Raw genomic sequence first — 15,130 nt, forward strand, 5'->3', positions numbered from 1 at the left:
GTCAAAAACCTGAGATTCTCACCGCGTGGACGTGGACCGGCAGCATCAATTCCCAGACCTATCCCAGATCTATCGGATCAATGACCGTGGGGGCGGGACCCAGCAATGTGTTCGAACATGATCTCCAGGTGACGCCGATGCACGCTCAAGTTTGAGAACCACCAAGTTAGAGCAGGCACCGTCCTCCCTTCAACTGGCTGTGCAAGCGGTCAGAGCAGGCACCGGCTCCTCAAATGCTCCCAGCCTTGCCTGGGTCTGCCACTTCCAGGGACTGGCAGGAAGGAAGCCTGGGGCTTGCCTGTCACTCCCTCCTGTCTGCAAACCAGTGCCCTGGGAGCTTGGGAGGTCGGGGACTGCCCACCCTCTCCCAGGCTGCTCAGATGCCACACACAATGTAAAGAACAGTTACGCTTCCCACTGGCTTCTGTGCAAACCCCTCTCTCACGCATCTTCCTCGGTGGCTCGTCCTTCTGACCCACAGCTGGACCTTGGGAGAGCTGGAGGTGGGGGAGAGCTCAGCAGAGGCGGGAGGAAAATGGGGCTTCTGTGAGTCCAGAGGGTCAGAGGTTATCATTCATTCCCTGCTCCCGTGCACGTCTAATCGATGGCTCGCAAGGCCTGCACCTATCTCCCAAGGAGACGGCTGAGAGCAGCCTTTGAAGGCGCAGAAGCCATTGGAACCGCACTTCGCTTCGGATTGGATCATTAGAGCAGCAGGAATATTCTGGAAATCATTACTGACTTCATGGAAATGCCTGTGGTCCCTGGAAGACTATAAGAATTGGGCAGAGCGTGGCTTCTGTTCTCCTTTCACCTACCACAAAGCGATGGACGACCCCTGCCGCTCCCTCCTCCCTGTTTGTGGAGCTCATGTTCTCTTTGGAAGCACTTAGGTTTACATAACCTTTTCCTTCTGAAGTGTGAGCTCTGGGCCGACCACGCTACTGAAGTGGCCCTTGCTAAGGTCATTGGGGCTGTCAAGTGGCCTCATCGTGCGTAGGGGCCTGACCCACTCAACAGTGGCCCTGGTCCCGTTAGTTTCCCCCGGGGCCATCATAGGGGAGCAGTTGTTTGACTGGATCTTGGGTGACACCTGCCGAATGACACAAGTGAGCCAGCCGCTCCTCCAATGGGCTCACATACCTGAGAAAATTTTGTGTTATGTGTATTTTACCACGATTTAAAATTTTTTTCTAAAATGTAAATGAGCTATTTTTGTTTCACTCCAGTATACCCAGTTTGATACACAATCATAAATAAGACAGTGAAAGTAAAGTTGATTTACAGGCCCGAGGCTACATACTCGGGAATTATATCCTTCCATCCTTTTAGATGCATTCCATGATCATCCACAATGTACAGACAGGGAAGGTGAGGAGAGAGGGGCAGTGACCTGCTGGGGCTCCCACTCCTACTATGACGTGAGCCTGGAAGCCTGCCTGACTCTAGCACGAGGACACTGAAGCCCCATGAGATTCTCACCATGCAAACTTAGCTCAGAAGAACAAAAATTCGGTGAGTGACTGTGTGTTGACAGGTCCATGTAAAGACCTCTAGGCCACCGACTTGCTCCAGTATATCACATCAACACGTATAATATGCATGTAACGGTAGAAAGTTCCAGCAATGAACTTGTGGAGAGAACGTGACACTTCCTTGTCCCTTGTGGTGAGCATCTCAGGTCTGGAAGGCACAATGTCCAACTCTGATTCCGTATCACTAACACAGGTGTCCAGCCAGCCAGTGAAGAAATCTGAGTTTTGCCAGGTGTGCCTCGGAACTCGTGCATGAACGAAGCGCGCCCCTTGCCTTTGAGGGCATCACAGTTCAGGGACACGGACAGGGACACTAAGACAACATGTACCAGACTGGGTCCTGGGTCCCACCATAGGGCCGCGCAGGCAAGAGCGGAGTGTGGAGGGAGCCACCCCAGAGCAGGGAGAGGGCCAGGGCATGGGGCTGCCAGTGAGATGCACGCACCCAAGCCAGCAGGACATCCAGGGGTGAAGGCGGGCATGCCACCACACTTCCGCTCGGAAGGGCAGCTGGCCTTGCTCTAAGGAAGCACAGGGGGAGATCCCCACACGTGAGCAGGGTCTAGATACCAGGGCCTGGATTCTCATCTCTAATCCTGAAACCCACGCAGTGCCCCACAGTCTCACACCCACTTCTGCCTGAGTATGGGAGCAAGGGCCCAAGTGGCTGGAGTCCAGCGTCCTGCGGCTGCCCCGCCCCGCCCCCGCCCCAGCGTCAAGAGCGGAGCAGTACCTGGTGTGGGTCAGGGGACCCGCTGGTCGCTCCGGCCTCCTCGGGGGCAGCGCACCTGGTCTGCTGAGAGAATTGGTCTTCGGTGGCCGCGGCTTCTTGGGCGGTATGGCAGGAACAGAAGGCTTCTGTAAATCTAGTTTTGGCTCTCTCTCTGGTCTTTCTTTAAGTCATTGTTTAAAGAAGCATAAAGAAGACAGATAGAAGTAGTGTAAGTGACAGTACTGAAGACTGCTTGCTTTCTGCTTAAAAAAATCACTGACGCTGTTTGCCAAGGTCAGGATGGAAGGCGAAGCGCCTCATCTATCCTTGGTCAAGCTAGAAAAAGACCTATACCATCACAGCGCACCGCTCGCCTTTCCTCATGCTGCTCCCTCTCTCTGCCTGAGGGCCCTTCCGGCCATTGCCCGCCCCTGGAAAACTCCTACTCCTACTTCATTGGGCCCACTCACATTTTGCCTGGCTGAAATGTGACACGGTCATGTTCCCTTCTCAACAGCTGGACCCGCCCTCAGGGGCGGACTTTTCTACTCCCTCTCCTGAGCTGCGAAGCACAGCCCTTTACAAACAGGCTCCACTTGAGTACTTTCTGGGTGTCTGCATGCTTGGCACGGCCTGCAGGCAGTCAGCCCCCAAGGGCAGGGCCCACGTCTGGCCATCTCTCTAGAACTCGCATGGTGCCTGGCACTGAGCAGGTGCTCGGTAAATGGCTGATGGGTTTGGTCAATGACCAGCGGGACCTGTTGGGTGTGGGGAGGAAAGAGGCCTGACGTCTCCCAGGTCAGCCTGTGTAAAGCACCAGGAGGCAACAATTAGTTCTGGATTCTTTCTGTGCACAGTTTCACCTTGGAAGGTAAACTGGGACTTCACAGGTATTTGGTTTCTGAGGGTTTTGGGTGTCAGAGTTATTAGAAAGAAGTTAAAGCCAGATCTGGTGCCATTCTGGGCAGTGCTTGGTGGCAGCTTCATGCTTTATGTCCCCATATTTCTCTGTAAAGATAGAGCTTCAGAGAGCTGCCCCCTGGAGGACAGGCAGCAACCCTGTGCCCACTTGGAAGGTGCAACTGTGAACACGTTTTACTTGCAAACACAAACTCACGTTGTTTGGGTGACCAGGCAGATTGGCAAAGCTTTAAAAAGCCCATCAGGGGCTTCCCTGGTGGCGCAGTGGTTGAGAGTCCGCCTGCTGATGCAGGGGACACGGGTTTGTGCCCCGGTCCGGGAAGATCCCACGTGCCGCGGAGCGGCTGGGCCCGTGAGCCGTGGCCTCTGGGCCTGTGCGTCCGGAGCCTGTGCTCCGCAACGGGAGAGGCCACAACAGTGAGAGGCCCGTGTACCGCAAAAAAAAAAAAAAAAAAAAAAAAAAAAAAGCCCATCAGGTATTGTACAGAAATCACTGTGCTTATCCCCACAATATTTCAATAAGGGAACGTGCTCCATCCAGGAATTCTGGGAACTCTTTTAGTGGTCCGCAGGGACCAGAGGAGGCACCAGAGGAGGAAGGGCTCTGCTAAAATACAAAGGAGGGGGGATTCCTCCTGCCTCCTGGGAGGGACGGGAGCTCCAGCAGCCTGCAGAACGAATGGAAGAGAGGGTTCGTGCCCACCTACTAGGGAGGCTCAGTCTCAAGGTGGGGCTGGTTTGCTGTCTTCCCTGCTGCTTCTGACCAGGGCTTCTGTCTCCTGACCCACTGCTGCTCAGAACAAGGCATCACGGGAGGGGAAGGAAGCAGAAGTGTGTGGCCACTTGGCCAACGAACTAGGGTGGTTGTTCACACGTAAGCCGAGTACATATGCTAGTCAGCACGGAACAGAGCAGGCAGTGTCCTCATCACAGAGCCTGGCTATGAGCCCAAAACCAGCCATGTGTCTTCCGTGAGGACAGAGGCGGTGTTTGGTTATGTCACAACACGCACACTTTTATCAAAGAACTATTTGTATGGTACACACTCAATAGCTATTTTTTCATTGATCTGTGATGCAGACCTGGCCTTCACAATGAGCTTCCACAACTCAAGTTTTAACTGTTCACTGTGAAAGAAAGAGGTGTAACTTCCTAAGAACTCGCAATGTTGGTAAAACTTCTGGCAGGCTGATATAAAATATTAAATTTCACAATAAAATTTCATGAGGCCACCCAGGAGCATCTCCAAATAATTACATTCATTAATTCAGCATTTCTCTCGTGACTTACAAAATAACTGCTTTTTAAAATGGAATTTGCTCTGCCTCCTGTTCATAATAATAACGTAACACTTTCCCTGTAAAATGTGTGATCAATCAAATCTTAGACACCTAATAAAATGAGTCCTTCCACAGCATGCAGATTTCTTTGGGAGGCACACGCAGACCATAGGAGTCAAACACATTCATAAAAGTGACTGTGTGATACAGGTTACGGTACTTCCCTGAAAATGACCTTTTTGACCCCGTTAAGGGGACCGTGGGCACTGGGCTGCTTCTCCCAGTTTTGCCATGCCATCCCCTCCCTCAACATTCCTGACGCAGGACGTGTCTGCAATACAGTAGCCAGAGTCAAAGGCCCAGCAGTGACTGACAGCTTTCATTTGGCCGGATGGGAATTTCTCTAAGCCGCACCCACCCAGCAGCAGCTAATGAGCACCTGGGGCACTAGGCTGGCTGGGAACCTTGGCCGGTACAGCGGGGCCCTCTAGGAACCTACGGTCAGCATGCGGACTTCAGGATGCTGCTGGTGTGGGGAGGGCGGTGATGGCAGGAAGACTGGGATGGAAGAGCCCCAATGTGTTAGGTGACTAGGCTGGTTGTTTTTCATTTGATGAGAAATGCCGGCCCAAAGAAGCACCACATAACCCTCTCTCCTATTTCTTTAGAAACAGGAAATTTAAAAGCAATCAAAACAAAACCATAATCACCATATTCCAAAGAAAAAGCAAATTCTGTGGGTAATAGGGACTAGCCCTGTGACAGACATCTCTGTCTCTTGCCGTTCTAGAAGTGCCAGCGAAGACCTGATCTCATACCTTTTTCTTCTGTTCTATTTGGAAGCGTTTCTGGCCTTTCAGGAGGTATCTTTTTAATTTCATGTTTTCTTTCAGTGGTACCTGGCGGGGAAAGGATGGCAATGATTAGGAAATGTTTCCCCCATCCATTTATTAGATGCACTAGCATTTTAAATATTTATCAGGTACAGCAAAGTCAACAGGTTTTTTTCCTTTCCTAAGCTGAGTGCTGGTGTTATCTGGCAAACACAAGCTGCTTAGAAACGGAGCAGAAACCATTTCTGGCATATGTCATTAAGTTTGCCTGCCTATGCATCCTTCATTTACAAGAACACCACTAATATTTATTGATATTTAAATCTGACTTCCTTACGCATCAAAGTAGTCACAGGAGACCACTTGGTGTGGTTGGGGAATGTATATAAATAAATAAACAAATCCACGGGCATAAGAAGATTGTTGTCTTATGCCACCAAATTTGGAGTGGTTTGTTACGCAGCAATAGTAACTAGAACGTGTATTTTTTTAAAATTGAAGTTTAGTTGACTTACAGTATTATATTAGTTTCAGGTGTACAACACAGTGATTCAATATTTTTATACATTACACACAATACAAAGTTATTAAAATATTATTGACTATATTCCCCATGCTGTACATTACATCCCTGTGACTTATTTATTTTATAACTGGTAGTCTGTTACCTCTTAAACACATTTTTAAGTGGAGGGATGTACAGAGAAGATACGGTGGTTCTCCCTAGGTCCTTTGCATCTGAATCCCTCATGTATTACATTTTCCCAAATGTGCCAATTCACCCTTCCTCTTTACACGCCTGGAGCACAGCTGCTTCCCGCACCAGGGAACTTCATCAGTGTCAGCGGCCTCAGGTCCGTTAAGAGTACTTGGAAAATAGCTAAAGCATGAAACCCATCACAAGTAGTCCTCTGATTTATGGACTTGGTTGAGTGCTTGACAAACTCCTTATATGACCAACCTATGGATGTGTGCTTGGTACTAAAATCTCAATTACACAGCATCAGAATCCAAAAGAACTTAAAATAAAATCCACTGAACACACACTTTACCTTAACTCTTTAATGACTCACTACAAGTTAAACACTGTATCTGATTTCTATCAATTCTGTATCTGATTTTTTTCGTCAAAGAACCAAACACAACGAAAACAGGAATATCTACCTCCCCATTACAAAGCAGTTCCCAAGATTATACAGCAGGATGAATGAGCAGTAGTAGTAATCTAGGAAGATTAAATGCCCCTAGAGATCCAGCACAACCTTTTCAAATTGTCTTAAAAGGATAAGAATTTGCCTACCATGCTACAATCTGGTCTCCTAACGCTAATGAAGAATTTCAGTACCATTCCTAGAGACACAGGAGGAACTGACAGTCCTACTACCATGAAGAATCCAACCCTAGTTACATTCTAGGCCACCTGAGCCTGGGACCACTCAACTCACCTCCTTGGTCTCTAACCTGTCACCAAGGCTTCTAGGGAAAAGGATCTTCAGAAAAAAAGCAAATCAATAGTCTGCTTTAATTTCAGCAAAATAAAATATTTATCCAGCCAGAACCACTAGGTGGCAAAATTAAACTGCTCAACACACACAAGGATGGGGACTGAGCAGATGTAATTAACATCCCATTTGGGGGCTTAATCTCTGTAATTCTCAACTATGCTGAAGGGAATGGGAAAGGAATGTGAGGTCAGGCTGATTTTTTTCCCCCAACTTGGTGGGCCAAAAGAACGGGAAAAAATCACTCCTAATACATCTGTTGAATAAACCAATCTGGAAATGTATTCATACTTTAAATGCTACAGAACTATCATAACTATGCATGTGTAGAATTAAAAATACCCCTACTCTTCTTCAGTTTTAGCTGTTAATTTTTTTAAATGTCACGTAACTAGTTATTCACGGAGGAATTTCTCCCTAAAATTTGTTTTAACAATGATAAAGAGGAGTTCTACTGGGAACTAGGAATGCTCATCTTTATGTACGAGACACCAGTGTACAATGAGTTACCAAGTGTCCAACGACATCAAGTCTTCCTATAGTATTCAACCTTAACATCTGAGCCACACAGAAAAAGTGAATTAATTGGATTCTTTTCCAGATGAGAAAAGAATCATGAGGGAGGGAAAGTACTGCTGGAAAAACATTTTTTGTTGCTGGGGGCAAGTGAAGTAAGTACAAATTTTGGTTAACCACCCGGGACAGAAATCGAAAATTCAGCACTGCTATACATGCCCAGTGAAGCTGTGACCCACGGGAAGCAGCTCTCCCCAGGCTGACCCTCGACGGGCAGGCACAGGCAAAGCAGACAACCAGTTCCTCTCTCCACAAAAGGGGTTTATTTAAAAAATAAAAATAAAAACAAAGCAAACAAAACTGGTTTATTCCGAAACAAAGTCTTTCTGGTCATTCTCTTTGGGAGGCTATATCAGGGATACATTTTAATGATATGTTTCTTTGTTAGGGAAAACAGTAAGAGAAAGACAGTGTGTTGACGGAAGTGAAAGGTACATTACCTGCCCCTTGCTTGATGACGGGAGCCGATGGAGGAGGTGGCTTCTTGGGTCTCTGAAAAATTAATCAAAATGATACCACATGAGATTGTTGGCAGGCCTGGCCTCTCACATAAGGACCACAGACAGTGTTTTCTAGATGTAGTTTGGACAGTCCAGAGAAGCTCTCCAAAAAAATTGAGCAATTCTCTCTCCAAGGATGTCAGGTTTTGGCACCTTTAAACAAGCACTAAAATAAATTCAGTCTGTGAAACAAAGCTCTGATGGACAAATGAAATACCATTTCCCCCTTTCTAAATCTGTAACAGCCTTCTGGAAAAGCACGGCTCAGCAAAAATGGCCTGAAACCAGCAAGCACAATGGTACTCCTACGCTGAAACCGCATTTGCAATTAAGATTTAATCTGCTGAATAACCAAGCGATTCAGAAAGAGTCACTGGGATGGCTCTAAATTAGATCCGCTCTGGATGTGGGACCTGCAAGAAAATGCAGGCTGAGGGGCCCCCGTGGCTGGGTAGGGTTCTAAGCTTTCTGCCCCTTTTCACCCCAAGGCTGGTAGGCCATTTGCGAGGTTCCCCCACAGACCAGCCATACCCTGGAAACTGGAATGGAGTTTCTTTGCATATCAGCCACTATTTGTTTTTCTCTCACACCCTATCGTTCTGGAGGGGATGAGGCAGCAATGCAATCAATGGCATCTCCTTGCTCACCCAGGATTCGCTGTAGGTGGGAGACAGGCTGGACTTGGCAAATGTCCTAGGGCCGAGAGCCCAGCCAGGGCACAGCTCTTGGGCACCATTCTTGCACAGGGGGAAAGGGGACCAAAGGCAAGGAGAGAACCATCTCATTATCAACATCATTAAGGAAAGATGGAAATGGGGAGGGTTTGAGCATATGATCCATGTTGCTGCTGATACCTGTCCTGACCCTCTCTGGGTATCATATACTTGTGACTTTAAAAAACCTCCATGGACTCTCTTATGCATGCTGAAAAAGTACTGATGTGACCAGCAAAAGCATCCGACCATCCTCAGCCCGACCCACCAGTGCCTCCCGGTGCCTGATGCAGTACCAGGACACAGGAAGAAATGGTTTTAAGTAAAACCCACAGAATACGAGACCCACAAAGAACTGTCTCAGGGATCATCACAGCACGTAGGCTCTGGACTTGACATTTCAACTCTGCTCTTTACTAGCTGGGTGATTTGGCCAAGTGACCACAAATAAGAGTATAATATGGTGGGCAAGAGGCGGGGCTTCAGAATGTGGCTGCCGTTACACATCCCGGCTCTCACTTTTTAGCCGTGGACCCTGGGCAAGTGACCTCACCTAGATGAAATTTCTCATCTGTAAAACAATAATATTACTTCCCTCTTAGGAGGAGGCGGTTTCAGAGAGGGAGTCAGTAAGCACTTCCTTGCCCAATCCTCGTGACAACTCTATAAGGAGTGATAGTATTATGCCCATTTTGCAGATGAAATAATTGAGGCTTCAAGAGATGAAGTCATTTCCCCAAGTCACCAGGCTAGTAAATGGGGCAGGGGGCCAAGAGTCCAGTCCAGGGCTACCTGCCCCACAGGAATGCTCTTAACCACTGTGAAGGGGCCATCCTGCCAGAGGGCATCCACAAGACAAACCATCTCACGGCCATAAACCACACAGAGTTTACAAAAGCACAAGAAACTGTAGTATGTCAACATTAAGCGGAAAAAAAAAGGGTACTGAATTGCAGCTACAGCATGAGCTCAACCATGTTACAATATATTCAGAAAGGGAAAAAGACTGGAAAGAAAGAAATTTATAGTGCTGATCTCTTGCAGGATTATGAGTGCATATGTGTTTCCTTCTTAATATTTTTCTGTACTGTTATATGCATCCAAACTTCATTATAAAAAAAAAAGAAAGAAGGATGCTCCAAGGGTCACCTCCGCACGGGTACAGGCCCTCCACCCAGAGCTTACAACTCTTCCCCTGTTGCCAGCCCCTTCCAGCTCTCTACCCTGACTCCTTTTTCCTTCCTCTCTTCTCTGTCTTTGTAGAAATTAGACTGGGGACAGATGTGTGTTTACCTAATGAAGTTGAAACTCTGCCAATTAACCTTCCTTTACCTCTGGATCAGAGTAATTTCTTATGCAGGAAACTGCCAACACCCTGTGGCCTAATTCTTCGCAGCTCAGCCCCAGCAATGCCCACCCCCTGGACGTCTTCCTCACTCTCAGTTGTTGGAACATTTTTCTAACCAATTTCACATGAGCCTCCTCTTACTGAGCCCGTTCCCCCAGCGACCTTGCCTCAAACCACAGGGCCTCAAATAAAAAAAGACAATTACAAGTCATCATATTTTCCAAGATTACTGTGCAAAGAAAAAAAACCCCTTAGTGTTGTGTCAGATTTGGCATGTAATACACGAAATGCAACAGGGCAGGGCGGAGGGGCACCGAGAGAGGGGACGGGAAGTACTGTGCTCCCCAACAGCGTGTGGAGAGCGTGGTCATGCCAAGTGCCTGCTCGGAGGGCGGAGGAAGCAGGCAGGGGTGTGAGGCTGTGTCGGGAGCCGTAGCAGCTGCGGAGGCAGGTGGGGCAGTTTGGAAAGGAAGCAGCACTTTGTGAGCTGTCTGTCTTGCATTCACCAGGCCTGCTCAACGCTGGCCAGGTGCCTGTTTTGCTTAGTAGCAGAGGAGGTTTACAAGTTGCCCTGCTTTTTTTTTTTTTTTCCTTGACTGACTTTGGCCCTGATTCCATCAAACTTAGCCTTCCTGCCTCCTTAGATGAGAAATGATGCCACATTTTTCAAAGGAGATGTCTTTTAAGGTAATGAGGAACAAAAACCAGGGTCAGGGTTCCCTATAGCTCTAGACCACTCCACAAACGATTAATAAAGTATTCACATGAGCTGACAATGATCTTTCTTCTTTTCTTTTTCTTTTTCATTTTTTTCGGCCGTGCCTCGCAGCTCACGGGATCTTAGTTCCCCAACCAGGTATCGAACCTGGGCTCCGGCAGTGAGAGCACCGAGTTCTAACCACCGGACCACCGGGGAATTCCCCTGATTTTTTTTTTTTTCTTTTAATGCCACAGGAAGACAGGGCAGTGAGAACTGAGAAGGCAGAGTGGGTAAATCGGTAGCAAAAATGTGGCAGTAGAAAATTCATCACGGGAGTTCATGATTCCCAAACAAAAAGACATAAGCACATCACATAATTGATTTTCCAGGTTAAGCAGTAGGTCAACGCTTTCTCTGTTGAATTTACCAGCATTAACTAGCTCCTGCAGGCGCAGAGACAGAAACATCCTTTCAACTCAGTCAAGTATTTTAAGTCATGAATATTTTTTAACATCTTTATTGGAGTATAATTGCTTTACCATGGTGTGTTAGTTTCTGCTTTATAACAAAGTGAATCAGCTATACATACACATATATCCCATATCACCTCCCTCATGATTGTCTTATAATGCTCCATGTCTCTCATGGACCGTGCAAACATGGCTTTCTTGGAGCAAACCCATGTCACTCGTTTGGCACTTAGGCGAGGGCTAGTTAAGTTGGTGAATTTGGTTGGGTGACCCTCCCTTTGGCATGCTCCTCTCAGCTCTCCCTGCACAAACAGCAACAAATCATTCTACCCTTTTGGTCAAGCACTTTTTGTATGACAGACTCTAGGTCCATCCACCTCACTACAAATAACTCAATTTCGTTTCTTTTTATAAGTCATGAATTTTTTAGAGGCACTTGTTCTATTTATTCTCCTCCCTCCACAGTGAAAATAAAACACTCCAGCTCCAGGCCCAGGTGGCGTCATCCTGCTCAACTGGCAGGTCGGTGCTAAGAACAGAGGACGTCAGAGCTCTGAGTGATCAGAGGGTCCCCTTTAAGCTGAGGAAACTGAGGCCTAGAGGGGCCATGTTAACAGCTAGGTGGGAGCTAAAATGGGCCCAGAACTCACATCTCTCAGTGTTATGACTGGCAATTCATTAAAAAAGAGCCAACATGAAAATGTTCTTAAGAAATTCAATGGGCGAACGTTTTCTTATTTCTGGGAGAACAGAATGCCTTCCATGGTCTGCACACGTGCAGGGCACACAGGCCTGGGTGCACGTGTGTGTGCATTTCCCTGCGTGTAGATCTGTTGGCTTGGACACAGAAGCAAACACCATCCTTCAAAGGATATACAAACTAGATTTCATTTCTTACCGTTATTACCGGGAAGGAAATAGATCTGAATGTTGTGGAGTGAAGACAGCAGGAAGGCAAGTTTTGCTTCCTGCTAAAGGATTTCATAATTGATTCTGCCCTTTGTTTGGCAAGTCTGGCCAGCCCCAAGTGAAGGAGCACGTCAGTTGGCTCAACTGTCCTCCCTGGCAGGAATTATGATTTGCCACTTGGCCTCTCAAGCCAGTTTGCCTTCAGAGCTCTGGGCCCAGACATGTGACTTGTTGAAAATAACCAGAGGAGCAGACTCCTCATGGCTGGGTACCCTTCAGGGGGCTTTGTGAGAGGAACATGGTAAGGTTCTGGAAGCAATTTTCAGCTTGCTTTTGAGTCTTGGGAAGCCCTCCTCCAGGCATCTAGCTAAGCTCTCTGGAGGTGTCTCTGTGTGAGGCCGGACAGGGGACACAAACGGACAGCTCCTGACCAGAGTACCCCTCATGGCTCTAGAAACACATAGGGCGGCTTCCCTGGTGGCGCAGTGGTTGAGAGTCCGCCTGCCGATGCAGGGGACACGGGTTTGTGCCCTGGTCCGGGAGGATCCCACATGCCGCGGAGTGGCTGGGCCCGTGAGCCATGGCCGCTGGGCCTGCGCGTCCAGAGCCTGTGCTCCGCAATGGGAGAGGCCACAACAGTGAGAGGCCCGCGTACCGCAAAAAACAAAACAAAACAAAACACACACACATAGGGGCCTCCACTCTGTCCTTTTCTCTCCTGTCCCCAGTGAATTGGCAGCACATTTGAAGAGTGCGTCTGGGGCAATGCCCCTTTGCACCCTACAGAATCCCCAGCACAGGAGATCACTGGGGGCTACCACAAAACCTGCTCTTGGCAGGGCCTCTCTCTCTTCCTCTCCTTGGCCTCCGGACTGGTGGCCTACATGCATGGTCTCCCTCTTGGCTGGCCCCATATAGACTGCCGGCCTGTTGGGTGGTCACCCAGGCTTTGGTGTTCGGTTTCTAAGATGCTCTCTCAGGTCACTCCCTTGGCTTACCTCTTCATGCCATCTACCCCACCCTGACAGTGGTGCCTCGACTCCATGCCCAGACCTCACACCCGGATGGATGGATCTGGGCCCCCCTTTGTCTGGGAAGACAAAACTGACAAGGGATGTGGCTTCTTTCTGTCCCTCCCTCTACTCTTGCTCCGCTTTCATACTATCACAGGAGCGAGCAGCTAGTAAGAGGGGAGGGACAGAAGGAAAGGAAGGTACGCCTTGTCACCAAACGACCAAAGGACAAGGGATTCCTGAGTGCCAACCATACACCAAGCATGCTACTAAGGACCGAATATTTGTCCACTGAATGGACACAAAATTCTTATGTTGAAACCTAATCCCCAATGTGGTGGTGTTTGGAGATGGGGCCTTTGGGAAGACATTAGGTCATGAGGGTGGCGTTCTCAACAATGAGATTACTGCCCTTATAAAGCAGACCCCAGAGAGTTCCCTCACCTTGAGGACACAGCAAGAAGACAGCTATCTATGAACCAGGAAGTGAGCCCTCACTAGATGCCAAATCTTGGACTTCCTAGCCTCCAGAAGTGTGAGAAATTTCTGTTGTTTATAAGCCATCGAGTCTATGGTATTCTGTTATACCAGCCTGAACTAAGACACACACTGTTAGACCCTATGAAGGAGAAGCTTGGGACGCAGGTCTGCCTTCAAAGAGATGACAGTTCAGAAGGCATGATGAGAGAGAATCACTTCAGGCAAGAGTATATTGAATGAGGTGCTCAGTTGGGACAGTAAAGGCTATAAGTACCAACAGAGAAGGGAGAAGGAGTGCCATCCAGGCCATGTCAGGGAAACTCAGCTGGGGCTCTGTCATTAGGCCATACTTGGGCAATATCAACACCTTGACAATCCCCATCTCTGCAGGTGAAATTACCCAGAAAATTAAATGTACAGACAAATAATGTCAAAGGTGAGTTTTATTCATAAAGTTGCTTATTATAAGCACAAATTTGTTCCTTTTTGGAAGACTAAAAACAGGGAAATAATTCATTGGGCATCTTCAAAAATGAGAAAGAAGAGTGGTTCTCAAAAGGCTGAAGGACGCGACTAGGAATAAAGAAAATTTTGGCCGAGGACAGTGCTATAACTGGGTTGTCAGAGGATGAAGGCTAAGGTAAGGGGCCTCCTTAGAACTTAGTAAAGAGAATGTGGTCTGAGTTAAACCAGCAAAATTCACCTACCGTGGATTAGCCATTACGGGAATCAAGCAAGAGACATCCTTTCCTAGGCAAAGAGGGAACTTACCTCAACATAATAAAGGCCATATATGACAAACCCAGAGCCAACATCATTCTCAATGGTGAAAAACTGAAACCATTTCCAGTGAGATCAGGAACAAGACCAGGTTGCCCACTCTCACCACTATTACTCAACACAGTTTTGGAAGTCTTAGCAACAGCAATCAGAGAAGAAAAAGAAATGAAAGGAATCCAAATCAGAAAAGAGGTAAAACTGTCACTGTTTGCATATGACATGATACTATACATAGAGAATCCTAAAGATGCTACCAGAAAACTAATAGAGCTAATCAAGGAATCTGGTAATGTAGCAAGATACAAAATTAATGCACAGAAATCTCTTGCATTCCTATACACTAATGATGAAAAATCTGAAAGAGAAATTAAGGAAACACTCCCATTTACCACTGCAACAAAAAGAATAAAATACCTAGGAATAAACCTAACTGTACTAACCAAAGCAATCTACAGATTCCATGCAATCCCTATCAAACTACCACTGGCATTTTTCACAGAACTAGAACAAAAAATTTCACAATTTTTATGGAAACACAAAAGACCCCGAATAGCCAAAGCAATCTTGAGAAAGAAAAAAGGAGCTGGAGGAATCAGATTCCCTGACTTCAGACTATACTACAAAGCTACAGTAATCAAGACAGTACGCTACTGGCACAAAAACAGAAATATAGATCAGTGGAACAGGATAGAAAACCAGGAGATAAACCCACACACATATGGTCACCTTATCTTTGATACAGGAGGCAAGAATATAAAATGGAGAAAAGACAGCCTCTTCAATAAGTGGTGCTGGGAAAACTGGACAGCTACATGTAAAAGAATGAAATTAGAACACTTCCTAACACCATCCACAAAA

The 15,130-nt window shown here is 47.2% G+C and overlaps 1 protein-coding gene across 9 annotated transcripts in view; it reads right to left on the reverse strand.

Annotated features, from left to right (window-relative positions):
• Window positions 1–15,130, reverse strand: part of SH3KBP1 (SH3 domain containing kinase binding protein 1) — a 346,648-nt gene that overhangs the window by 50,618 nt on the left and 280,900 nt on the right. For all 9 annotated transcript variants that reach the window (XM_024115253.2, XM_028482479.2, XM_028482476.2 and 6 more), the window contains 3 exons: window positions 7,800–7,851; window positions 5,267–5,347; window positions 2,269–2,428 (listed from right to left, as the gene is read on the reverse strand). In XM_024115253.2, the coding sequence (XP_023971021.1) occupies window positions 2,269–2,428; window positions 5,267–5,347; window positions 7,800–7,851 (293 nt within the window). The remainder of the gene's footprint in view (window positions 1–2,268; window positions 2,429–5,266; window positions 5,348–7,799; window positions 7,852–15,130) is intronic.

This window comes from Physeter macrocephalus, chromosome 21 (assembly GCF_002837175.3).
Source record: "Physeter macrocephalus isolate SW-GA chromosome 21, ASM283717v5, whole genome shotgun sequence".
Taxonomy (NCBI): domain Eukaryota; kingdom Metazoa; phylum Chordata; class Mammalia; order Artiodactyla; family Physeteridae; genus Physeter; species Physeter macrocephalus.